A 23,399-nucleotide genomic window follows, 5' to 3' on the forward strand; every position below is an offset into this window, starting at 1 on the left:
GTCAATGGTCCCGGTGTTGTTGCAGCGCCGGTTGATGTAAGAGAGAAGAAAAGAGCAAATATTGATTATCAGGTGGCGTGACCTATTACTTCGGCCGGAGAAAACAAAGCATCATGGCGCCCAGTCGACTCAATATCCTGGTCCATACAGGTCAATACTCCCCCTCCATTGACTTCTATCTAATATATCGAGTATTTTTTGCTCACTGTAACAATAGGCGCCGGAACTACGGCAGAATCTGTGCGGCATTGCATGTACTCTCTCCGCCGGCTTCTATCCCCCAACTACGCCATCATCCCCATCAATGAGACGGCTCTCTTAAAAGAGCCGTGGGCCCAAACTTGCGCTCTTCTTGTGTTCCCTGGCGGTGCTGATCTTGGCTACTGTCGGGTCTTTAATGGCGAGGGAAATCGCCGCATCAGCGAGTTTGTCCGCCGAGGAGGGGCATATCTAGGTCTCTGCGCAGGCGGGTATTACGGCAGCAGCAGATGCGAATTTGAAGCTGGTAACAAGGCATTGGAAGTGATTGGCAGTAGAGAGCTCGGTTTCTTCCCTGGAACGTGTCGTGGCGGGGCATTCAAGGGATTCGAATACAAGAGCGAGAAGGGATCACGAGCTGCTACTATCAAAGCGGAAAAGCAATCTTTGAAAGACAAGATACCTGGCGAATTTGCCGTCTATTATAATGGAGGCGGTGTTTTTGTCGATGAAACCCCAACAGGAGGACGCAAGATTGAGGTTCTGGCCTCATACAAGGACGATTTGGACGTGGACGGTGGTGATGAAAAGGCTGCAGTCGTTCTGTGCCATGTGGGAGAGGGCAAGGCAATCTTGAGCGGGCCTCACCCGGAGTAAGTTGTTTATACCGTTCATTGAAGCGAGAACCTCAGCTAACATATTCCAAGATTTGCCCCAGCCAATCTCAACGCGCAACCAGACATTCCAGGATATAGCGAGCTGGTCGACAAACTTGTCGCGGACGACAACTCCAGAACCAGCTTTTTGAAGGCTCTGCTATCAGAATTGGGACTCGAAGTTGTCCAGGATGATTATACGCCCCCCTCGCTGTCCAGCCTCCACCTCACTGCTCTCGAGAGCGGCAAGGTGACGGAGCTGCTGTGTGACTGGGGGGACGCTATCGAAAAGGAGAATGGCAACGAGTATATCCGCGGAGAGGCGGATACTTTCCAGATCATAAATCAAGCAGATGGGCTGAACCTGGATGAGCTTGCAAGCACGTTGCCACAAGCCGAGGCGATGGACGACCCAAGCTCGGTCATCAAGAAGATTATTTCTCATGAGACAAAATTACCTGGCGATGAACTAACACCGCGCTTCGACCACGAACGTTTCTACTCGAGTCTGAAGAAGTACAGGAAGATTGAATCTAGCGCTGATCAATGGGGAGACGTGTTGCTCTACGGAGATGTCGTGACCAGCACCAATACTCTGCTTGAAAAGTGCGTTTTGTCCTACACTGCGCTTGAAATGGCTGTTCAATACAATTACTGACTCATGGACACATAGGAACCCAAAGCTTAACTGCAAGCTACCAACTGGTTTTACCTTCACTGCTACGACCCAAGTCGCTGGCCGAGGACGTGGAAGCAATGTCTGGGTCGCACCCCCTGGATCTCTCTTATTCTCCACCGTTATCAACCACCCAGCTCATCTTGCTGCTTCACGACCGATAGTATTCATCCAGTATATTGCAGCTGTTGCCATTGTTGAAGCAATTCGCTCGTATGACTCAGGATATGACAAGATGCCTGTCAAGTTGAAGTGGCCCAATGATATCTGTAAGTCGCAGTGCATGAGATGTCAAATGATTCTACCATCACTCTTCTCTATACAAACGCCTTATACATCCATTTCATGCTAATGTATATATTAGATGCCCTCGATCCTACAAAACCAGCATCGTCCCAGTCCTACGTCAAAATCGGCGGCATCCTCTCCCAATGCAGCTACTTCAACGGCGCATACCAAGTTGTCCTCGGCATCGGTATCAACGCTACCAATCCCCGTCCGACAACCTCTCTGTCTGACCTGCTTCCACAAAACATCGCGCCTTTCCACATAGAGACCCTTCTCGCCCGCATCCTCACCCGTCTGGAGGCCATATACGAGCAGTTCCGCCGCGAGGGCTTCTCTCAAGACCTCGAGACACGGTACTACCGCCACTGGCTGCACACGGGTCAGGCTATCACGCTGGAGGCCGAGGGTGGTGTCAAAGCCAGAGTCTTGGGCATCACTCGCGACTGGGGGATGCTGCGTGTTGAGGAGACGGATCTTGAAGGAAGGGGGAACGGCAAGATATGGAGCCTTCAGAGTGATGAGAATAGCTTCGACTATTGGAAGGGACTTGTCCGTAGGAAAACATGAGCTGTCAAATAGAGTACACGTCAACACGGGTAAAACAGGTAGAGGGCTCATCTAATCATTTCAATTTTACACAGGTGGTATGTTACATCGTTTCGTATTGTACAAGCATGCTGACAGCCGCGTATTGAAGTCAGTTCCAAATCGTCCTTGCTTTTTTTGTTTTCGTCTAGACCCAGTCTCCGGTGGCCTCGAAGCCTCTAGATGTCTCCCTCCTCCATAAACGCCGTGCCATGCCACTGTCGAGTGAAGATGTGGTAATAATAGAAAAAAAAAAAAGGAAATCATATACAAAAGGTGGAACATGGAGTTGTCGTCCCACCCCTCCTTGGAGGGGAGCTTCGCGGCTCGCTCATCTCTTCCAAGTTAGAACATCGAACTGCCGCGTAAGCTCTTCTCCCACACAGCACCGTATTATACCATAGTCGTATAAGTCGTCCGCTTCAACCCTGCTCACTGATCCTTGTAGACTTTGGGCTTCCACCCCTCCTTTGCTTCAGCCTCCGCTTCGGCTTTTTCTCGTATGGGTCCAATCTCAGCCTCGAATCGCTCCCTTGCTCTTACAATCTTGCTCTGGAGATAGAAGCTACCACCCTTTTCAGGGTTGTTTGCGTCAAATAGTCTCTTGTACCGCTCGAGCACCTCCTCGACGTTGGCCTGGCCATTGGCCGGGGGTTTGACGTTCAGGATGCGGCAAGCCTCCTCAAGGGTCATGCCGGCTGTTAGAGAGGCTCGACCTGAAGCGCTGACGCCAGTCGCCTTGGCTTGCGCACGCTGATATTGCGACGAGGCCTGGGCTTGTCGGTAGGCGGCCATGAAGGACCGTCCCAGGATGCGAGAGCCTGTGAGGAAGGCTGTGATGACGAATTTGTGTGCCTATTTGTAAGGTGATTCAGAGTCAGCCATGCTGTCACAGATATTCAACATGTTGGTGTCGCAATATCGTGTGATACCGGGGCCTCGGCAAGTAAAGAAAAAATTGGTGCAAGACATACCATGGTGATGATGAAGCCAGTACAGCTAACCGAAGCAGATTAAAGACACCCCTTCACAGAGATTTTGTAATCCTGTAGAATGCGGCTGACGAAAAGACAAGCAAGTATAAGCACCGTCCCGCGGCCGAGAATGCGAGAGTCGTTGTCTCTTGAATTTTCCCAATTCCGAGTTTGCGACTTATCCGGGATAAACTTGCCTCTTTTACCCGACGATCTGCCGCTCACCGAGCAGACGCAAAGACGCTCACCGTGGTGAGGCTCACTCATCGCCCCAAGTCCCCGCCCCCTCGTTCCCGGTAAATTCCAGCCACACCCACCACAGCGAGAGGATCCCCCTGAACGAGCCACGCAATTGCCCATCTCACTAATAAATTACTTGGACATGCCTGGGCCCTTGTTCGTCGTGCCCATTGGCAGGATCCGTTGATACTATTTGCCGTCGTCTGTCCCGTCCAGAAAGTAAGAAGCTAAAATACTCTCCGGCAATTGCATAATCCAATCTAAGCCTGCCGTATACGCGTTTTTTGGCTGGACTAGGGCTTTCCGTCTGTTTCATGCTGAGGCTGAGGAACCTTGAATTTGGCCTAACAGCACAGAGTCGTCATCACCTCGCAGGGTTTGCGTGTGAAGAGACTTCATCTTGAAAAGCATATATCACCTAATTTCCGAATCATCTCCTTGCCTCTTCATTGCGGGTTCTCTTACCATATTCTTGAAGTTTTAGAACAAACATCATAATATCGTGTTTTTTGTGAAAATAGGAAAGGAGTCAACAGCAGCCATGGCGCCAAAGGAGATTGAAGAGATGCTCCTGCGAGAAGGCAGCAAAGTCTCTCCTGACAAGTACGATGAAACCACAGAGTCTGTGGACGCTCGTCAGAGGAGGACCGAGCTGTTGATACCACTCCTAGCAGCTTGTCGTGAGGTATGGACCTCCCATGGGCAGGAAGACCTGGAGCTCATGGCTGAGAAGCTGGGCGATGGCAGCAGAGATGGTGAGTCACTATCAAAATCAGCCAATAGATCAAAGTTTGGCGAAATTGGTCCTTGGATATGTCCAGGTAGAAGCAGAGCTATACCGGTAGACTGACCCAACATCTGTATTCGTATAGTGGCATGGCGAGGCCCGTTTGGTGATTCTGGCATTTTAGAGTTCTTCCTTCGTGTCCTCGCTGGCGGCAATCTGGAGCAGGGCTTGAAAATTCATATACTGCGGCTGGTGGGAAACTCTTGTGCAGATACAGACGAGAATCGTGCGAGAGTGATTCAGGGAAATCACCTTGCTACCGTCATCAATCACCTGCAAGATGAGAGCTTGATACCCTTCACAATTCCTGTCTTGTTCAACATCCTAGTCGACTATGGTGAGCCCCAATAACGCCTTTAGGTCTGATGAATGACTGTAAAGACACTAACTTGCCACTTCAAAGAACCTGCACAGCTTGCCGCTTCACAAGCCAACCTCAACCAGCGACTCATCGATCTCTTGTCCTCTCCAACCCTTGCCAACTTCATCGTCTTCGTCCCCTATTTCTGCAAGATTCTCGCACTGCTTGTTAGCCAAGAAGGCGAAGCAGCTCGTGCAAGTCCCCGAACAGTGGAAATTCTGCTCACACTGGCGACGAGCCTACCGTCTCGAGATGACATTGACGATTTCATATCTCTCGTCTCCGTGGCCGGCGCTTACCTTGCCGATGACAAGTTCCAGGCCGACCTGATCCAGGGACCTTTGATGCAGCTCTTCCTCTCCACCTTTTACCACGCTCACACTCACTTTAATGCGCTTGAAGTCGATGACGCCGATACGGAAGCGTCCCTGAAGAAGCTCTACTCCAGCCTTCTCGTCAGCTTGGCAGACATCACCGGTAACGACCTGTTTGCCTCATGCTATCCGCTGCATAGCCCGGTTGCCCAAAATTTCCTTGCTTGGTTGCAGAGCTCGAACGTCCAGCTCCAGACGGCGGCTTGTCTCGCCCTGGGCAATCTGTCCCGCTCAGATGAAGCCACCACCTCTCTTGTTCAGGTTTACTTTGCACATGGCCCCCTGATAAGGCTCCTCTCGAACCAAGACATTACCGACGCACAGCTTCTCCATTCAGCCCTGTCTTTCTTGAAGAACCTGGCCATTCCGCTCCAGAACAAGCCGCTTCTCGGTGACTTGTTGGACGTCACATGCGTTCCGCGGCTATACAGTTTGGATACCTCGCCCCAGGTGCAGTTTGCCGCCGTGTCTCTGACTCGGTTGCTTCTCATCAACTGCCCAGCCAACGTTGCTCGCATCTGTGCTCCTCTCAGCGCAGACCCGGCTAGCCCAGCCCGTGAGCGCTCAAGTGTGAGCGGCATCATTGCTCTTTACGAGCGCTCTGATGCTGAGCCTACGAGGCTCGAGGCTGCCCGAGCTGTAGCTGCCACATGCCGGATGCTTCACTCGGGCCCAGTCGTGCCTTTACTGCCAGACTGGGAGCGCCCAATTAGTAAAGACGGCACAGCATCGTCCGAGCCTGAAGAAAACCAACGACGTGAATACTTTTACAGCAAGCACGACGTCGCTAGGGTTCTCTCGTTCCTGATTACCCAGCAGAAATGGCCAAGTCTTCGCTCAGAAGCGTGGTTCGTCTTTGCTCTCATGTGTCGTTCCAAGGAGGGAGGTCGCGTCATCGTGGAGCTGCTCTCAATCCACGGCACCATGACGGAGCTCATCAAAGCCATCACCGGAAGGGAGACTCCCCTTAGCGAGGTGGGAGGCAACGATCAAATTGAGGAAGCGCCATACGCGCTAGCTGCTCCCGATGGCCAGATCACGTCCATGGCAGAAGGCTTGGGACTCGAGCCTCAGCAGGCTGATCCCAAGCAAAAGGAGAGCATGGTTCGGGTGGATCGGGAGAACGCTCTGGTGATGTGCACGGAACTCCTCCGGACGTGGGGCGATCAACTCCCTGGTTTGAGGCTGAGCATCTTGCAAGATCTGGTCAAGGAGGGCACGGAGATTGTGGCTGCGCAGAAGGCGATGGCATCGTAAACCTGAAACGCTGGGAAGCCAATGGAGTTGTGGCTGGCAGAAAGAGGCTGTCGAGTTTTGCTCTTCTTTTCTCTTGTCTGCATAAACAAAAAAGGGAAAGTGGACTACCCCCAGCGATATATACGCATCATATACTTGGTTGATCGTTTCAAGTTCTTTCCATACATATATATCACTTCATATCACTCATAGTTGCACGTAGCGGCAAGGGACCCAATTGAACAAGAAAAAAATTAGAGCAACTTTTCACGACCAGAAACTACGTGTGCCTCAGCGCTCGTTTAATATGCTGCCATTTGACCCTTTTTTTTTAGTGTATACAGGGCAGGGCCGGTTGATCATGCAAATAATTCTTTGACCTGGACCTAAGAGCTTATATTTCCTCCCGTAACCTGGCCTAGCACTTTCATCAAAGCCTCGAAACCGACCTTGCAACACTCCCGTAGAGACGCAAAGAGCAAAAAACCCTTAAAACACCAGTTCCCTTTTTGACAAAGTTTATTTCTTGGCAGTCTCGGCCTCAGCCTTGTCCCGAGCACGCTTCTCACGGGCACCCTGGTATCTGGCGTTGCTTCGGGCAATGCGAAGCTTGGTGTAGGCACCACCCTCGACAGCGGCGGGGATCTCGCTCTTCTTGATCTCGGAGAAGCCAGCAGAGACGGAGGCGATGGGCAGGGCAGCGGCGATGGAGGCGACCTTGTCGAGGGAGGCGACGTCGGTCTTGGTGTCACCCTTCTTGGGGGCGTTGGACTTGCGGGGCAGGAGGATGAGGCGCTCCTTGTAGGCCTTGAGGCGGGCAACGTTGGCGGCAAGGCTCTCCTCGCTCAGGTTCTGTCGGCGGAAATCGACGGAGATACCGATGGTGGGAGCCAGGGACTTGGAGATACCGGCCTCCTGTAGATGAATTGTTAGAACCAATCCAATCAATTTAGTTTCTTTATTTCGTTCCTCGTGTCCAGAGGCCTCTGCAATTGTGATTGCCTTGCCTTCTCTTTTCTGAGGCCCAAGGATCGCGAGGAAGAAACTCGTTCAGTAAAGTCGTACCTTGAGCTCGGTGAGGGTGAAACCTCGACCGGCACGAACCCGTCGGTTGTACTTAACGGTAGGGCATCGGACGATAGGTCGCAGCTTGTCGACGGGACGAGGAGCGAGAGCAGCAGCCTTGGCCTGACGAGCAGTACGTCTCCGTGTCTTGCGACCGGGCTATTTCGAACAAGTCAATAATCCTCCTCTAAATGTCGATTTTTTTTTTTCTTTCGAGTCGTTGATCGCATACCTGGTCAAAGTGGGTGCGAACCCGGCGCTGCCAATCCTTGCGGAAATCTGTGGGAGGGGTCAGTCGCAGTTCATGATAATTCGCATCGTCGACTCGAGGTTTTGATGGGAGAGTTCTCACGGTTGCTGATGATCGTCTGGTTGTGCTTGATCGCCTGGATGGGGAAAAAAGGTCAGCACTCTTGTGAATTCCAACAATTCAACGTGTTCCATTAGGAATATCTCTACATACCATTGTGTCTGCTTGCGATCAACGTGGGCTCCGGTGGTCGTTGTTCGGAAGTCGTTGAAATTTCGGAGGATGAGACTCGTCAAATTCGTCAAAGGGTTTTCGTGCCCTACAATCGATACGTACCTCGTGGGGACATGCCCTGCCGCGCACCAAAAATTAGAATGCGCATCACGTGCTCCGCTCGAAAATTGTTAGTGCCTCGATGCCTGACACCTCCCATTCCGCGCCAGGCATCAACTTAGAGCTATAAAACAACTTCCGCGTCGCCACCCTTTCACTCTCCTTTCTTCTTTCCTTCTTCATACTTACCTTGTTACGAGCGTCTGGAGATCAAGAATTCCAGCGCTCAGTTGGGAGGGCCTGCATTGCACATCGCGGAGTCGCTCCTTGCTCCATTGTCCTTCGGGGCCATGGGTGGCGCAATTTTTGATATAATCAACTCCGTTTTCATTGTGACGCCTGCTATATGCAGTATCATGAAGAAGATGGCCCTCGAGAGTTTGGGAGCGTGATAGTAGACGGCGGTATGAGCCAAATTTTGACGTACGTGTTTTTGCAAGTCCGGTTAGATGTTCGTGTACGTACGAATGACCAGGAGATGAACGTGCCTTCAAGGCACTTTGATAGCCTAGGTGTTTTACCTTGGTAGATAGAGGGGACGCACGGAGTACCATACGCACCCATCGCCTACTATACCGATGAAGTTCTTGTCTCTACGACGGCGATGCGAAAGTCCATCTGTGAATAACCTCGGATTAGTTGGTAAATCGCCAACAAAACAACTGACTCTATTAAACCAAGAGCGTCCCAATCAACGTGTCAGAGAGCAGCTCAATCAATGCTCGCGTAGAATGAAATATTCCCGACCACAGCAGCTATCGCTAGTGCCGATTGTTGCCATCAATTTTCTTCTCCAAGAAAACAGCCCATTTCTCGACCCCCGGAATAATCCCGCACCAATCACACACGCCGAATTCCACCCTCTCGCCGTTCTGCGGCTGCACCTTTAACAAAAAATCTCACGAAAACGATCCATTTCCGGGTACAGCAAAATCTCTCCTCCGAATCACCCTTGGCCCATTGCTTTCCTCCGCCAGTTCTTCCCCAGTACGGCCCTTACTCAAAATCAGCCTTTCCTAAACTTCGACAATTGTTTTCTTCTTATCCGTCTAAATTCTTTTTTTCCAAAATGGCGTCCAGAATAGGACCTCGGAGCGTCAAGGATGCTACAAGGTTCACGTCCACCATACCCCACGCTACGTCAAAGTCTGCCACCTCTGCGGCACCAAAGGCTTCCAGGATCCCCGGCGAGACGCCCGAGCAGCGAGTACGGCGGTTGAGGCAGGCGCATCTGGCGGCGCAAAAGGCACAGGTCAGCAAGGCGGACAGAGTCATTGACGCCTCAAGGCGGTTCTTTGATGTGGCGCACAGGTGGACGGTGGGGGGCCTTGTCATGTTTACAGGTACGTCGATACGATACAGAAAATAAGAAGTGGAAGAAGCAGAAGAAGAGAGAAGGAGAGAACCCGGACGCCATTGGAAAACATAGACTGACAAGTGAACTCTAGTCGTCGCCGGTGTCGTAAGCGTATACTCAGTCTGGGACATGCTGCGCTACAACCGCGCCCGCCGCGCCGAATGGATAGAAGCCCAACGCAAGTTCGAAGCCGACGAGCTCTCCACCGCTCGCCTGGCCTACCTCAAGGGCGACGCCACCGAGGAGCAAATCGCCCTCGTCGAGGAGGCCAACCGAGAGGCCGAGGAGAAGGGCATCCGCCTGCCCCCCTTGCTATCCCCGCCCGAGCACCGCACACACTTCGAGGAGCACGTCAAGACGGCCTTTGACGCCGGCAAGGCTGCTGAGAGCAAGGGCAAGGGTCTGCTGGGCTTCCTTTGGGGAGGCAGCAGCAGCAACACGGAGAGCAGCACAAGCGGCGCTGCTCAGTCAGTAGGAGACGCCGCAAAGGATGCGTGGGAAAAGGAAAAGCAAAACCAGCAGAATGGAGGCCCCTTGGATCAGCTTGCCCTGGACACTGGAAGCTCCGCGCCGGAGCCCAAGAAGAAGGGATGGTGGTGAGTTAATGGGCAGCAGTAAAACAGGACAAGAGAGAAAAAAAGAGAAAAGAAAATTATATATCATGTTATTTGGGTATTGGGGAGGCGGCAGCCGTGTATCATACGACTTGTGGATGGGCTTGCATTAGATGGAGTCGGGAGTCATTTGTTGTATGTACTATAAGGGGACACACCTCCCAACTTCTATATCATATGCATCTGAATTTGTTGGGCATGCAGGACTAACGAAGAGATGTATGGGGATTTAAAAATGGAAATGGCAATGGAAATGCAGCCCAAAAGAAGACAGCACCGGTGTTAAAAAAGTACTTTTAATTATTAGTCGGTCAAGTCTTGAATAATGATGAGTCGCTTCTCATATAGTGCAGTTCGCCTGCTGTGTACCCATGTTAATCCCCCCAAAAAGCAATATGTATAGTATAGTAAGTATAGACCGCATGTACGAAGCAGATCGCTTATTCAACGAACGCTTCTCTGAGGCTATGCAAGTTGTTGCTGACCCGAACAAGGAGTCTCTTTTCTTCTGTATAAAAGACAAGGCAAGTGTGTTTATGCGTGATATCAATAACGAATGCGTCGCAAGCCCAATCCCTCCGTCAAACTCCGATGAAATGTAATGGGTGCAAAAATCAAATAATGTGACCCTGGATGTCGCAATCAACCAGCAGTCTTTGGTATTTCCAGAAACCCCCTCCCATCTTTGCACGCAGTGGAAGGGTCATCGGTCTCAGACTTGAAGCGGGTGACTCCAGCCTCCGTTTCGGCAAGGCAGCCGTCTCTGCACATCTTGGTTTTAAGTGCTTCGTGTATCGTCTGTGGTCGGAAAGCTTGGCCAGCCGTCGTCGCTTCTCATGCTAATCGAGAGGCCTGACAGCAGTATCCCACAAATCCGGGTCAGATTTGGGGTCGGCCAGTTTTGTCTTCCCCTGCTATGAGATGACGATGTGATTAAAGTGCCCAGGAACTTTCAGCCTGCACTTTTCACAATCGGCTCGGTACCCAATGCTGAAACTCTTCTTCATCCCAGGCTGCCACGTCCAACTGTCAATCGTATGCTTGCTCCGCATATGGCCTCTCCGGCCAGGGCTGGGCGAAGGGACGTCGCCGTCCAAGTCAACCGCACGCGAATGTGGCGGCGACTCAATGTCCATCATATTATTAGGGTGGTCCATCGCACGGGTTGGCGAAGGTGGTAACCCTGCGCTCGCGTCCATGACTACGCCCATGTTGTCATCAATCATCATGCCAGCATCACCGACGTCTTGATCTTGTACGCAGTCTTCTACTTCTGAAATCGGCGAAGGCAGCCTTCGGTGATTTTGCACAGCTTGCCAGTCTTCCAGGCCCGACATGATACGAGGTACTGACTGGTCGTCCGAGAAACCAGCGGGATGATGGCCCAGGTTAATGACCCCATTAAGCGTCGTCACAACAGGACCAGGACCTGCCCACTCGTTCTGCTGGCCACGCCCATGTGCAGCAAAGTTTGGCTGGATTGGCGTGGGCATCCGACCAGAGCTCATCACCATGTTTGGTTCCCCGCCACTGTAAGGATGGGAGTTTACGGCAGATTGGTGTGGCCAAGAGGCAAAGTTGGGCTGTGAGACCTGACCATCAGAGTCAGAGCTGAGGGGTGAAGAGTGCCACTGCTGGGACGACTTTGGCGATGTTCGGAGAGGAAGGCATTGGATTCGTTTCTACATCAATGGTTAGTACACTTGATCCAGGACGAAGAGCATCTCTCTTTGGACTCACGCTACGATGCTCTTCCAAGCCCATCGAGATGCTTTCCATCTCTCCGTCGCCATCGCGGCCACGCTTTCGGCTGGATTCCGACACCACGTCCATGTAGTGTTGTGTATGAGACATTGCAATTTGCTTGATCTGGGGTACAATGTATAATATGCAAAGAAAACAATGTTTGGGCAGCGGTGTAAATGGCAGTGCAATAGGGGCAGAATAAGATACAAAATTGACAGGCTTGATAGGTGGGTGGCCGCCGCCTTGCCTGCCACAAGATGCACGAAGGGTCCTCTAGTCCTTTCCGGAGTAAAGAGCACCTAGTAATCGTAGAGTGGCACAACCGTCCAGAGCTGTGCAATGGCGAGTGCCTGATTCAACAGCTGTGGCTGAAGCAAGATGCTTTTGAATGGCCCAGCTGAGGCAAGACAGCTCCCAGCTAGCCCTGCCAAAGATCTTGGAGTTGGTGAGGGGAACGCAAGGGAAAAAAGCCAAGGTAAGCCGCCGTCAATCGAGGACAGCCCTAGATTTTTGGATCGTCAAACTTGAGCAAAATACAGAGGGGAAGAGACGCCAAAGGAGAGGAGAGATCAGATTTGCGCGCCTTGCGGTGTCGGTCTGCTGCTATTATATGAGACGAGCAAACAGCGATCCGGGAGATGGCTGGGGAGGAACTCGTATCATTCGGTGTGCGCAAGGGGCTGGGTGAGGCGGCAACTCTAGGCCGTTTCTGCACAGGAGAATAGAAATAAGGGTAGAGGCGCAAGCCGATGATGGATTGGCATCACAAAGGGCTCAAGTATCGCAGTGCAAGTTGCAAAGCAATGGGGCTTCTTTGTATCTCAAGAGCAGAGAAGAGGTGAAGTCCCTTTTGCTCGGTACAAAAGCCATCGGCAGGCATCGGTGCTGGCCCAAGTACTGCCGACGGACGCTGTAATTGACTGCCTAACCCCACTGCTGCACCCCATTCCGATGCGCGCAGCCGCTCAGTCAGCACTCCACCAAAGGGCTGAAAGCACGAGCCCAAAGGCGGTGTTACTGATGCTTCAAGTGTCCTTTGTTAGTCGTACCGCAGATGGAGTGCCACAGCGCTGATGGAGAGAGTGAAGGTTTTCTTGGCGCCTATTTTGCTTTATTACATTGATGCCATGAACAGTCGTCAACCCTCAAGTTTGCTCTTTTCCTCTACACAGAGTAGTGAAGAGCCATTGTGTAGTTACCATACCACGTTTACGTCAGATGGACAATGAGAACCATGCTGCATTGGTTCACGCTACTCTACTATGGATGATTCTGCCTCGCAAAGGGGTCTTTACAGGTAAGTCGAGAACGAAATGCACAAGCACTGCCAAACTAATGGGGTATTGCTACGCTACCCATGCGCTGTGATAGAAGCGGTGTAGCTGCATGAGCTACCATGCCCGGGACAACACCAAAAGCCCATTTCGTTTCGTCCCGTGTATTCTAAGTGGTATCTTATCGTAGATACTACGAGTACGTGATGAGATACCTGGTAGGTAGTATTCTTAGGTCATAATGAAGCAGCTCTACCCAATGCCCTTGGGCCAACTCTCAGTGCTAGAACACAAAAAGAAAATTCGAGAGAATTTGCAAAAAAGGGGGCTTTCGCCCATTAGGTTTTTCACCATATTAACGAATGCTCCTCCGGGAAGGCTCGAACTTCCAACCTCCTGATTAACAGTCAGACGCGCTAGCCAATTGCGCCACAGAGGAGTAGATGTCATATGTGTTCCTAAAGAAGTATATAAGGATAGAGACAACGTCCTTGGCTATAGTTTTTCGCTTGAACCATCGAATCAAAGGCAAATGATGTTTTCAATGATGAAATTCTATGGAAATGTCTGGATAGAAGTATAATTCAAGTAAGCAAAGGTGGTGATTAGCACTTTTTGTTTGGTAGATCGAGTATGGTGATCTCGAAGGACAATGTTGTTTTGCCCCAAAAAGACAGCATGTCCGGGACCAACTTCTAGAAAGTTGAGAGAATCGGTAAAACGACGAGACTCAATTCCACAGAACTACCCGAGCATTGACTCAAAGTGAACCTTTTCACCCTCCAATGCATCTACAAAGGTGCTGCTGGTATGCGCCTGTGAATAGCCTGTTTTGTACAGGGTAAGAGATGTTTTGCCTATCAGGGCCTAGCTGTAACTCTTGGGAATACTCCACGTGCAGCTATGAGATGACAATACTGCAGAGTACTAGGTACGGAATGCTTCAAGAGGTATGCGCAAAAAGCAAAAAAGCTGTGGCTGACTCTATCGCAGCTGTCTACGAATTTTCCGTGAAATATCAACGTCAAAAAGTGATTGCCTCGAATACAATGTGATGTACTCATCAAGCCTACAAGCAGATTTACATCCAGGACAACAAAAGAAGCTAACATCCGCGATTACTACAGGTGCTTATTACTCGTACGAGGTACCAAGGCAATCTCGGTGCAAGGAACACCTCATGCCAACCAGCCATGCATTGTCCCTTGACTACACAAGTCTAGTTCATGCGCTGGACGCTGCGGAGAAGCCCGTATTCCACAAAGAATAAGCGCGGTTCACCACCATGAACGAGATGGTATCAACAATGGTAAAAAGATGGTCGTCCTAGAGCGGAAGGTGTCAGCTTGTACTGCTTGGCCGGCAACAATTACGCATTGAGGAAACTTGTGTGAAGAGCAAGCATGGAGCTGTAGTTTTAGTGTACCTTGGTTCTTAGTATAACCACAAAAAGAACATGAATCTTACATGCTCCGATGATGCTCCTGATGAAAGTCGCTGTGGCTTGGCCGATTTATTTTGACTTGTGGAGCTGCCAAACTGAAAACCTTACTCGCAGAACTGCTCACAGCGCGCCGTGGCCAATTGCAAGCCTCCAATTGACCACTCTTGGGGCTAAACCGACGTAACTGTGGCCTTTTTTTCAAAATTTTTTGGAGACTGCTTTGGCAGGTCTGCACGGCGCATCCACACCTCCGAAGCACGGCCGGTCCAAGAAATTTTGCCGGCATCTGGTGCTCTCCGAGATACAAGGGTGATCTGACTCATTGGGACCGTCGGCATTTATATCTCGAAGCCCTGTTTCTTCTTGCGGGAATACATATTCTTTAACCAAATCATCTGGAATTTGATCTCTTTGCTTCGCAATCGTGATACCCCAATCGACATCTTTGCGCCTCTGCGATTTGTTTGGCTTGACCCCGCCATCGCAAAACACCCCACCATCATACTAATTCCATTCCTCTTTTTTTCTTCTCTTCTCCTCCCTCAAAACACCACACAATATTACAGACAAGATGCCTGGCGTTGACGCAGCAGTTATTGCCGATGATACCAGAAGTAAGTATAAAGATCCAAGAGCCATCTTCTGCGCGAGCTTCAGCTAGCTGTGTCGCAACCGGTACTCTGAGCTGGTTGACACATGCAATTCCGATGTTCTCGCCGATGGCCATTTGCGCCATTGCGAGATACTCGCCCACCTGCACTGCTCTACTCTATACACCAGGTGATTGCGCCTGAACAAATGGTACACTAACGACAATCCATAGTCCTGGGCCAGGATCCTTTGATCCCCCCGGCTCTGCTCATCTCCGAGATCCCCATGACTCCCAGTGCTCTCGAGACCGTCGTCAAGGGCCGGAGAGAAGCTGCCAAGATTGTCATGGGCCAGAATGACAGACTACTAGTCGTCGTCGGACCTTGCTCCATCCACGATCCTGAAGCTGCCCACGAGTACGCTGGCCGTCTTAAGCAGCTTTCCGACAAGCTCTCCGACGATCTCTGCATCGTGATGCGCGCCTACCTGGAGAAGCCTCGCACAACCGTCGGCTGGAAAGGCCTGATCAACGACCCCGATATCGACTCATCCTTCCAGATCAACAAGGGCTTGCGCGTTTCCCGTAAGCTCTTTGTTGACCTGACCTCCAACGGCATGCCCATTGCCACTGAGATGCTCGACACAATCTCTCCCCAGTTCCTTGCAGACTGCATCTCTGTCGGTGCTATTGGTGCGAGAACAACTGAATCCCAGCTTCACCGTGAGCTTGCCTCTGGCCTTTCCTTCCCCGTGGGATTCAAGAACGGAACAGACGGTAGCCTTGGCGTCGCCATTGATGCCATTGGCGCTGCTGCCGCCAAGCACCACTTCATGGGTGTCACAAAACAGGGCCTTGCTGCCATTACTCGCACCAAGGGCAACGAACACGGTTTCGTCATCCTGAGAGGCGGAAGCAAGGGCCCCAACTTCGACAAGGAGAGCGTTCAGGCAGCCAAGAAGATGCTGACTGAGAAGGGCCAGAAGCTGGCCATCATGATTGACTGCTCTCACGGTAAGTCTTTGTCTCGTGCAAGCTAGCTGGCAAGTAAACCAGAGTCACTAACAAGAGAACAGGCAACTCCCAGAAGAACCACAACAACCAGCCCAAGGTTGCAGCGACCATTGCTGAACAGCTGCGGGAGGGTGAGAGATCTATCGTTGGTGTCATGATCGAGTCCAATATCAATGAGGGCAACCAGAAGGTTCCCGCCGAGGGCCCCGCTGCCCTCAAGCGCGGTGTCAGCATTACTGATGCTTGCATCAACTGGGAGAACACAGTCACAGTTCTTGAGGACCTTGCCTCCGCTGTCCGCGCTCGTCGTGAGATCAACTCAGGTACTCCTAGCACAGAGGCCAAGGTGAGCACCTTGGAGGAGGATTAAATGTTGGATTGGCGAGGAGAGTCTATATATGTAAGATGAGAGGGAAAAAGCCGAGAGAGAGAGTTGATTGATTTTGATATTCCACAACCCGCAAGTTTGCGCGCGAGTCGCAACTGGCTTCCTCCTGGCCAGCTAAAAGTTTCAAGGAGCCGCATTCAAAAGTCGAAGGATTAAAACTGGCGCATTGAAGGGACATACAAAAACACACGTCGTCCTCAGCCATACGGGTTATGACGACCTTATTTTTTTTAGAATATGAGCATCGATTTCTAACTTCAATGTGCATCAAAAGCCTGCTTGCCTGCCATGGATATACAACAAGGCAAGTTCCTTAGTGCCCGTAGATGGCCGTTTCTAAAGTCCTAATCATCAAATCCTCCTCAATGTTTGTATCGTAAAAAATGTCGTTGGTATTCAAAATTTGTATGCTATCGACTACTACCCACAGCAGCGTAATTCGCGCCCGCCAATCCAAAGTTCCGCGCCTCCCTCCATTCGAGCACTCTCTTGAACGCAGCCCAGCCCAGCAGTCCCGTCGTCCCAAAGATGAAGCCCCAGACAATGATCTTGTCCTTGTTGCTATCGCGCTGGAAGCACATGGTGACAACGTCGTCCTCCTCGGCGTCCTTGCAGAAACTGATGCCCTGACTCAGGCAAAACGCCTTTGTGCACTCGGAGCACGATGACGTTGTCGACCGGTGGACATGCTGTTGAAGAGGGGAGGGCGCTTGGTAGAGGGATCGCTGGTCGGATTGGTGCTGAGGGCCGAGGGGAATGATGGTGCTGTTCTTAAAGCATGTACATTTGCAGAACCTGGGCGCTGCTGGTTCATCGGTCCTGTCAGTTTTCGCGGGTTGTCACAAGTTTGCCTTCAACTGAGCTTACAGGAGGCGGAGGCTAGCGCAATGAGCGCAGCGAGGAGAAGCACCAGCAGCTGGATTCGCGCCATGGCGGTGCTTGATGCAGCAAATCGCACTTGCGGGCTGAGGCGCCGAGAGCGTTTGGGAGAGGTCGCGCCGCTGTTGTCGCGAGTAAATTGTCTTGGGATTACGGCATCTTTCGAGACAGCTTTAAAGATAAGGCCAAGATGCGCTGCGAGGCTGGCCGCGAAATGTGGGTCTTTCTTTAGTATCGTGCGCTCTGGTTGGTCTGTCGGCTGCCGTTACTTGTGGCCCCATATCAGGAAAAGTTGCAATTCGCTTTGAACCTCTCTATCAAAATTCTAATCGAACGACGCTGGGGAGATTTCAACCACGGCGTTTCCCCTTCACACATTTCGCCAATGGCACGAATAACGAGGATGCGGAGACTGCAGTCTCTGCAATTGGCCATCCCGTCACAATGCGCCGCATCCAGACCTTCTTTCGCCGCTGCCCGCGCCATCTCGACGACCGGCCCCGCGCACAGCAAGAACACGGAATGGATCCGGGGGAAGCTCTGGAAGGGCGAGGCCCCCGGCCCGGCTGATCCCTATACGCAGAGGATGGAGCCTGAAGCCCAGTCGAATCTGCCCGAGGAGGCACTGGAGAGCCGGCCGCGCCAGGATAAGACGCCCGCGGTCCTGGAAGAGTCGAGGCTGACTCTGCCCGCGAGGAGGACCGAGGCGACGGCGGAGAAGGAGGTGCAGGCGGTAGATCCGTCGTATGTGCCCGCTACGGATGCCGAAGGGCTAGAGGAGATCGGGGCATTGAACACGTGGTGGGAGCAGCCAGGACACTGGGGCGACGAGAGTGTCTTCAAGGGATTCGGCAGCGCGGACAAGGTTGTGGAGAGGGAAGTCCTGGAGGTTCACCTGCGACGAGCTGTTGTTGAGGCACTGGCACTGCAGCAGACGGGAGTCTTCTCAGAATGGGCTACGAAGAAGTGGTCTGAGGGAGGATCTAGGGACGAGTTGGATAAGGCATTGGCCGTGCAGGTTGAGGTGCAGGATGGAAAGGCTACTTTGAAGGGAGACGCTTCATCGATTGTGGAGGCTTTGACGAGTGAATCTCAAGAGGTCGAATCATCGACAGTTGTGACTGTCGAAGAGGCAAAGGAGATTATCAAGTCATGGGATTCTTCATGGAAGAACATTGCGCTCGATGACTCACTACGATTTGCGGTACGTCATTCCCATTGAGAGGCAGTTCAAAATCATGGTTATACATGGCAATCATACTAATTATATGTTACGCAGCTCCGCAAGCGCCTCTATCAACTCACCGGAATCCTCATCCCAGACGCCAAACTCGCCGCCGCCAACACCGCCAAGCACATCCTGACCCTTGCGACCAGAGACCCCAAGCCGCTGAAACTAGCCCAGATGCTCGAGAAGCGCAACGCCTTCAATGAGCTGGCCAACGTCAAGCTACACGAGCGGAAGATTGGCCCTATCGATAAGGAGGTTGTTGTGGGACGCTGGAAGGTGATTGAGGAGGAGCTGAAGAAGCGTGACTTGCCGGTGACGGGCTACGGAAACGCGGCAAGGAACAAGGAGAGGGATTGGTTGACTGGGAAGATATAAAACTCATGATTTTTCACGCATAGATGGGGCTGGAGGGGTGGAAAAAAAGAATGTACGAATATGGCATGTACAACAGCAATGATGAAAAAAGAAAAGAAAGATTCCACGCACTCCTATCCTTGCAGGATTCTCTCACAACTCATGGGATTGATAATTCCCGTGCAAATGTCCAGCTTGAGTCAGATGCCATGCAAGTGTCCAGCTTGGCAAGTCAAGGCCCTCAAGATTCGACCCCAGTCGGATAGACACATCAGCTCTTGGGCCCTCATCACAGCAAGGCACATGTAGAAGGCCCCGCGATACGTCATGCGAAGTGGGAAGATTTAATTTGTCTCAGCATAAGAGGGCGACCTTGAACTCCAGGCCGTCAATATCAAATCACATGGAAGTGGGCTGTCACTTTGCTGAGGTGAGTTGTGTGTGTGTGTATGCATGTGTGCGTGTGATGAGATCTAAAACAGATCTGAGGGTTTCTGGGCGCCAGGGAGCGCTGAGAAAGCGGCCTTTAGACTTTTAACAAGCCAGCGTCGCAATGGAATCTTTGATTACGACTGGCCGTTTTGATAATGCGAGTCTCATGCATTTGTGATTCCTCTTTGTTTCTCGTAGAACAGCATTGTAGTTGGTATACGAAGTATATTGGTATATATTGTGGATGTTTTCAAAATGGGACAACTAGCGGAAAAAAGACACCTGTGATTGCTGGAATTATTGTTGGCAGCACCAAGACTTCTTGGCACTCTGGATCTTTGAAATCTTGGTATCTATAGATGTTTCTCTGGTAAAATTACTCGTTCTGGAGTACTTATTAATACCATGTACCTGAAGAGCACTCCATACCACCTACAGGCAGTAGATGCTGCACATACACATACAAGCGCAGGGGAGTGGATGTGGGCAGTACCGCATGAGGGATGGTGTGCCAGGGCTCCGAATTGAGTGAATGTTGCGCCTGATCCTACCTTATCGTAGGCTTGTCCTGGTCGGTTGGACCCCCTGCTCGAGGAACAGTAGGGAACGCCGAGGCCACTTAGCAGCCAGACATGCAAGACGCATGAAAAAGATGCTGAGTCGGCACGAAAGGCATTCGTCAGCTAGGTCGTCCTTTGGCTAGGTGGTATCGAGAGACGGATGCGACGGCGCTATGCCGTAGCACATGTAGATGGATGATGCTCTCCGAGTGTATACATGCAGTACTTGTATGATACCCATTCGAGTAGCTGTGTCAACATGGAATTATACGGAGCGCGGTGTGGGAGTATCGCTTGAGAGCAGCAGGTACCTGCTTCTTCGAGTATTCAGTTTGCAGAACGACGACACACACACAGCATAACTGTGACAAGTCTCGGCAATTTAAGGCCACGTGGGAACGGTCGCGCCGTCGACGGACCAGACAACTGGCAGTGGACACTATTGGCGGCCAGACAATCCATTTTCGCACAAGGTTTTATTGCGGGCGCGGGCAGGCATTGATGCCATTTCCTCGACGGGATCGATAGATGACAGCAGGGTCAGACTGCCGAGTGAGACGCGGGTAGGGCCGTCTTCTCACATCCCCTGTATCTTTTTATATCGTACCCGTAGGTGAGTAAGACATCGGCCAACTTGAAGAGTACAGGTGGTGTTGTTACTCAGCACCAAGCATTCCGTGATACACATCAGCGTCCGTGTTGCGTGTCGTCGTGTAATGACCTGTACGAGCATGTTAGTAAAGAGTGTGACCTATGCCAAGGCGCTGACGCTTCGCATGAACGACGACAGGTATGGTATGTAGATGCGAATAAGTTCTCATCGTACTTCTCGTCATGCAGCCAGTGCAAGTAAGTAATGCTCGTGGTATTTGCCGCGTAATCTCTCCAATGAAAGAAAGGATCCAGGCAAAGTCAAGACGTTCCATTGATGCGGGCAAATGCCCACAATTTGCCCATCGCCCGGCCGGCCCCAGCGGACGATAGAGGCAAGGCTAATGAGCCGTGGCGATCAGGGCATGGGCAATGCTGGATCCAAAGGTTCTCTCCAGGTTTTTGATATCCATCACTGGATACGGCTTGCCCTGGAACCTGACTAGGTAGTGCCTGGCGATTATGCGCAATGCCTGCTGAATGCGCAGCAGACTGCTACATTCGTACCTCGTAATCCGTACGAGTACATCGTAATGCTCCCGAGCTCGTCCTGAGCTGCGCTGGTTTTTTGTACACCGCTCTCGGCCTGAATACCCGGCCTATCCAGCATGTCTCTCCGGGCTCACCAAACGAGTGCGAGGCAGCCGAATTGCGGCGAGACGAGGGGGCGGTTGTGCATCTGGAACTCGGCCCTTCCGATGTTTGGTCGACCAACGTCTTCTTCAGCCGAAGCAAAAAGCCCCCAGTTGCGTGTTGCACGACAAAGCACTAACGGCCAAGGAAGCTAGAGAGTGGCTCTTGTGGAATCTGCCATGATCTGCCAACATCGTATAGACTCGGTTCTCGTAATCCATACGGAGCCCATTCCGCGAACTGCCCCGGATTGGCCCATGTCGGGAATGGCTTCCACGCTTGTCATTGAACCGGCATCGTCTCAGCGATGATGCAGCGGCTGCTTCCCCGGCGGCGGCTGAGGAGCCAATTGCCGAGACGCCTCTGTTTGAAGTCTGCACCAAGTTTGTAGTAGCGAGGTTGCCATTGCTTAGGTTGATTCGAGTTGAGTTGGCCGCCGCGTGAGCTCTCGTGGCTAAAATTGTCCGCAAAGTTGAGCAGCACTTGGTAAGCCCCGCTGGGCGCTAGTAGCCTTTTAGCCCCGGGGCGGGGCGGGAGAGCGAAAATAGCGGCTCGGGCCCCTGTCAGCCAGTTGGAGAGCGCTATAACAAGGCGCTGTTGGTTGTTGGTTGCTCTTCTGGGTGCCGTCCCCGTTTACCCAGCCAGTCATATTGGCCTCATGCTGCCTGCTAGCCCTACCGTGAGTGAGCATGCATCAATGGATCAATGGAAGTCTGCAGCAATTTACTAGGTGCGGGATAGGGCCAAACGGTCAATGGATGTTTGATGTTCACTGTAGTGGTTGCTGTTTAGTGTGTGCCTGTGCCTGTGTGGGTTAGGGTGGTGTTCGGCACTTCTTAATGGCTCACCTCAACCACCTTGGAATTCCCATGGCATTGATATCCCTCGGCCCCCGTGCGTATTATTAGCTGCGTCAATCATCGACAGCCGAAGCCTGGACCACCTTGGTCCTGTCTTGAGGCTGTCATGACTGGCATCTCCTTTCATGGAACCCCCGAGCGGCTGTCTATCCCCAGCAAGGTGGTGAAGCTTGTTCCAGCTGCGGATACAATGCAACTGCCTGTAGGATGTTTGTGCGCATGCTGACCATCGAAAAGAGCAACCCGTACATGCATCTAGGCTGTATGTGCCTGTATGCAGGCTGGGGTGTTGTCGCCGCCAGTGATGGACACAATGCTGCGGCAATACCACCTCGATGAACGAACGGAGAACTCGTACTGGTCAGGTACAGCCCTCGCATATTATGGACGCAGGACCGATGTCTTAGTACCTGTATTAGCAGAGCATTAGTAGGTGCATGTCCTCGTGGATGGCTGTTGGCACGATGAATATGCCCGTACTAAGCTCCGAGTTGCTGCGTGCCTAATGTTAAACACGCAACTCGTACCTCATCCTCACCTTTGTTTGTGCCCTTGGGATATGCAACGCCTCCCTTCTCCGTACTCTCCCTTCAAATCGTTCGACAGAGCCTATTGTGCACCTCTCTTTGCTTGATAGACTTGTTGGCTCGTCCGTCTCCTGGGCGCAAACAGCGGTTTTAACACATGACTCGGCCATCCTGACATCCGCTTCGGGACCCTTGAAGTGGGCTTGACCAGGGTAATATTCTGCAGCGGCCACAAGAGGAATTGGCTGCCCTCGCCCCCCGTCCATGATTTCTCTCGCCTGGCACATACGAGTACCTGTGGTATTCAGCAACAGCAAGCCCCATCCTTGCCCGGCCAAGCCCCGTCTCCAGCTGTTCTTTCGTCTATGCTGCGCACCAGCATCCCGTGGATGGGTTGAGAGGAGAGAGGCCGGGCCATTCAACACCTGTAGCCTCTTCTAGCAAGGCCGGCCCGCTCCGTTTCAGGGTCAGATTTCGAATCTTCTTTTTCCTCAGACAGATAACCGGTGTTTTTCATCTCTGACTTGTTGAGACGACGTTTCGACTCCTGCGTCAAACTCTACTGTCCCGGGGACATATCGGACCGCCACTTTTCTTCCGCATCCCGCCCGGGGACGAAGTACAAGGTACTCCAAGGGAAACACAAAACTCTCAGAGAAAAACAACATAAGCCAAATTCCAATCCAAAGCCAAAGCCAAAAAGCCAAAGCCAAAAAAGACGCCACGCTCTCACAAACTCCATCGCCTCCATCGCCTCGCATGCCCCATTGCCCAAACTATTGCCCACCAGCTGCTTGTCGCCTTTCCCTGTGCAGCCTAACTT

The 23,399-nt window shown here is 51.8% G+C and overlaps 10 protein-coding genes and 1 non-coding gene across 11 annotated transcripts; 5 read left to right on the forward strand and 6 right to left on the reverse strand.

The window, feature by feature from the left end:
* Window positions 1-113: 113 nt before the first annotated feature.
* M431DRAFT_84146 (hypothetical protein) lies at window positions 114-2,385 on the forward strand (the record flags this gene model as incomplete). The annotated part of the gene is made up of 5 exons (XM_024923399.1): window positions 114-150; window positions 218-851; window positions 906-1,460; window positions 1,528-1,799; window positions 1,895-2,385. 5 exons carry the CDS (start codon window positions 114-116, stop codon window positions 2,383-2,385), a joined length of 1,989 nt encoding a protein of 662 aa, XP_024775453.1.
* Window positions 2,386-2,635: 250 nt separating this feature from the next.
* Window positions 2,636-3,533, reverse strand: M431DRAFT_408519 (hypothetical protein). The gene is made up of 2 exons (XM_024914925.1): window positions 3,378-3,533; window positions 2,636-3,258 (listed from the first exon to the last, which is right to left on the reverse strand). The coding sequence occupies exons 1-2, from the start codon at window positions 3,378-3,380 to the stop codon at window positions 2,836-2,838; spliced, it is 426 nt and encodes a 141-aa protein (XP_024775454.1). The 5' UTR covers window positions 3,381-3,533; the 3' UTR covers window positions 2,636-2,835.
* Window positions 3,534-4,158: 625 nt separating this feature from the next.
* Window positions 4,159-6,396, forward strand: M431DRAFT_84269 (hypothetical protein; the record flags this gene model as incomplete). Its single annotated transcript, XM_024923414.1, has 3 exons — window positions 4,159-4,372; window positions 4,490-4,741; window positions 4,808-6,396. The coding sequence occupies 3 exons, from the start codon at window positions 4,159-4,161 to the stop codon at window positions 6,394-6,396; spliced, it is 2,055 nt and encodes a 684-aa protein (XP_024775455.1).
* A 314-nt stretch (window positions 6,397-6,710) lies between these two features.
* Window positions 6,711-7,990, reverse strand: M431DRAFT_507438 (hypothetical protein). Its single transcript, XM_024918965.1, has 5 exons — window positions 7,904-7,990; window positions 7,793-7,826; window positions 7,673-7,719; window positions 7,441-7,599; window positions 6,711-7,290 (listed from the first exon to the last, which is right to left on the reverse strand). The coding sequence occupies exons 1-5, from the start codon at window positions 7,904-7,906 to the stop codon at window positions 6,895-6,897; spliced, it is 639 nt and encodes a 212-aa protein (XP_024775456.1). The 5' UTR covers window positions 7,907-7,990; the 3' UTR covers window positions 6,711-6,894.
* A 1,102-nt stretch (window positions 7,991-9,092) lies between these two features.
* M431DRAFT_83250 (hypothetical protein) lies at window positions 9,093-9,980 on the forward strand (the record flags this gene model as incomplete). The annotated part of the gene is made up of 2 exons (XM_024923292.1): window positions 9,093-9,366; window positions 9,472-9,980. The coding sequence occupies 2 exons, from the start codon at window positions 9,093-9,095 to the stop codon at window positions 9,978-9,980; spliced, it is 783 nt and encodes a 260-aa protein (XP_024775457.1).
* Window positions 9,981-10,908: 928 nt separating this feature from the next.
* Window positions 10,909-11,827, reverse strand: M431DRAFT_83188 (hypothetical protein; the record flags this gene model as incomplete). Its single annotated transcript, XM_024923280.1, has 2 exons — window positions 10,909-11,676; window positions 11,735-11,827. The coding sequence occupies 2 exons, from the start codon at window positions 11,825-11,827 to the stop codon at window positions 10,909-10,911; spliced, it is 861 nt and encodes a 286-aa protein (XP_024775458.1).
* Window positions 11,828-13,379: 1,552 nt separating this feature from the next.
* Window positions 13,380-13,453, reverse strand: M431DRAFT_t85. The gene has a single exon. It is a non-coding gene; the product is annotated as a tRNA-Asn (tRNA).
* A 1,275-nt stretch (window positions 13,454-14,728) lies between these two features.
* Window positions 14,729-16,670, forward strand: M431DRAFT_507441 (hypothetical protein). Its single transcript, XM_024918966.1, has 3 exons — window positions 14,729-15,072; window positions 15,282-16,061; window positions 16,124-16,670. Exons 1-3 carry the CDS (start codon window positions 15,030-15,032, stop codon window positions 16,429-16,431), a joined length of 1,131 nt encoding a protein of 376 aa, XP_024775459.1. The 5' UTR covers window positions 14,729-15,029; the 3' UTR covers window positions 16,432-16,670.
* Window positions 16,671-16,859: 189 nt separating this feature from the next.
* Window positions 16,860-17,380, reverse strand: M431DRAFT_82972 (hypothetical protein; the record flags this gene model as incomplete). The annotated part of the gene is made up of 2 exons (XM_024923245.1): window positions 16,860-17,251; window positions 17,317-17,380. 2 exons carry the CDS (start codon window positions 17,378-17,380, stop codon window positions 16,860-16,862), a joined length of 456 nt encoding a protein of 151 aa, XP_024775460.1.
* Window positions 17,381-17,731: 351 nt separating this feature from the next.
* M431DRAFT_494223 (hypothetical protein) lies at window positions 17,732-18,934 on the forward strand (the record flags this gene model as incomplete). The annotated part of the gene is made up of 2 exons (XM_024917222.1): window positions 17,732-18,532; window positions 18,608-18,934. 2 exons carry the CDS (start codon window positions 17,732-17,734, stop codon window positions 18,932-18,934), a joined length of 1,128 nt encoding a protein of 375 aa, XP_024775461.1.
* Window positions 18,935-22,075: 3,141 nt separating this feature from the next.
* Window positions 22,076-22,999, reverse strand: M431DRAFT_408943 (hypothetical protein). Its single transcript, XM_024914927.1, has 2 exons — window positions 22,588-22,999; window positions 22,076-22,459 (listed from the first exon to the last, which is right to left on the reverse strand). The coding sequence occupies exons 1-2, from the start codon at window positions 22,861-22,863 to the stop codon at window positions 22,196-22,198; spliced, it is 540 nt and encodes a 179-aa protein (XP_024775462.1). The 5' UTR covers window positions 22,864-22,999; the 3' UTR covers window positions 22,076-22,195.
* Window positions 23,000-23,399: the final 400 nt, after the last annotated feature.

Source organism: Trichoderma harzianum, assembly GCF_003025095.1.
Source record: "Trichoderma harzianum CBS 226.95 unplaced genomic scaffold M431scaffold_5, whole genome shotgun sequence".
NCBI classification, from domain to species: Eukaryota; Fungi; Ascomycota; class Sordariomycetes; order Hypocreales; family Hypocreaceae; genus Trichoderma; species Trichoderma harzianum.

Excerpts from the sequence above, each read along its gene's own strand:
- M431DRAFT_507438 (XM_024918965.1), bottom strand. Across the intron at positions 7,600-7,672 it reads TTCGCACCCACTTTGACCAG|CCCGGTCGCAAGACACGGAG; the intron begins GTATGCGATCAA and ends TGTTCGAAATAG. Across the intron at positions 7,291-7,440 it reads TCACCCTCACCGAGCTCAAG|GAGGCCGGTATCTCCAAGTC; the intron begins GTACGACTTTAC and ends ATTCATCTACAG.
- M431DRAFT_507441 (XM_024918966.1), top strand. The coding sequence starts at position 15,030 with ATGCCTGGCGTTGACGCAGCAGTTATTGCCGATGATACCAGAA. Across the intron at positions 15,073-15,281 it reads TATTGCCGATGATACCAGAA|TCCTGGGCCAGGATCCTTTG; the intron begins GTAAGTATAAAG and ends GACAATCCATAG. Across the intron at positions 16,062-16,123 it reads CATGATTGACTGCTCTCACG|GCAACTCCCAGAAGAACCAC; the intron begins GTAAGTCTTTGT and ends ACAAGAGAACAG.
- M431DRAFT_408943 (XM_024914927.1), bottom strand. The coding sequence starts at position 22,863 with ATGTGCCAGGCGAGAGAAATCATGGACGGGGGGCGAGGGCAGCCAATT. Across the intron at positions 22,460-22,587 it reads TCCCAAGGGCACAAACAAAG|GTACTAAGACATCGGTCCTG; the intron begins GTGAGGATGAGG and ends CTGCTAATACAG.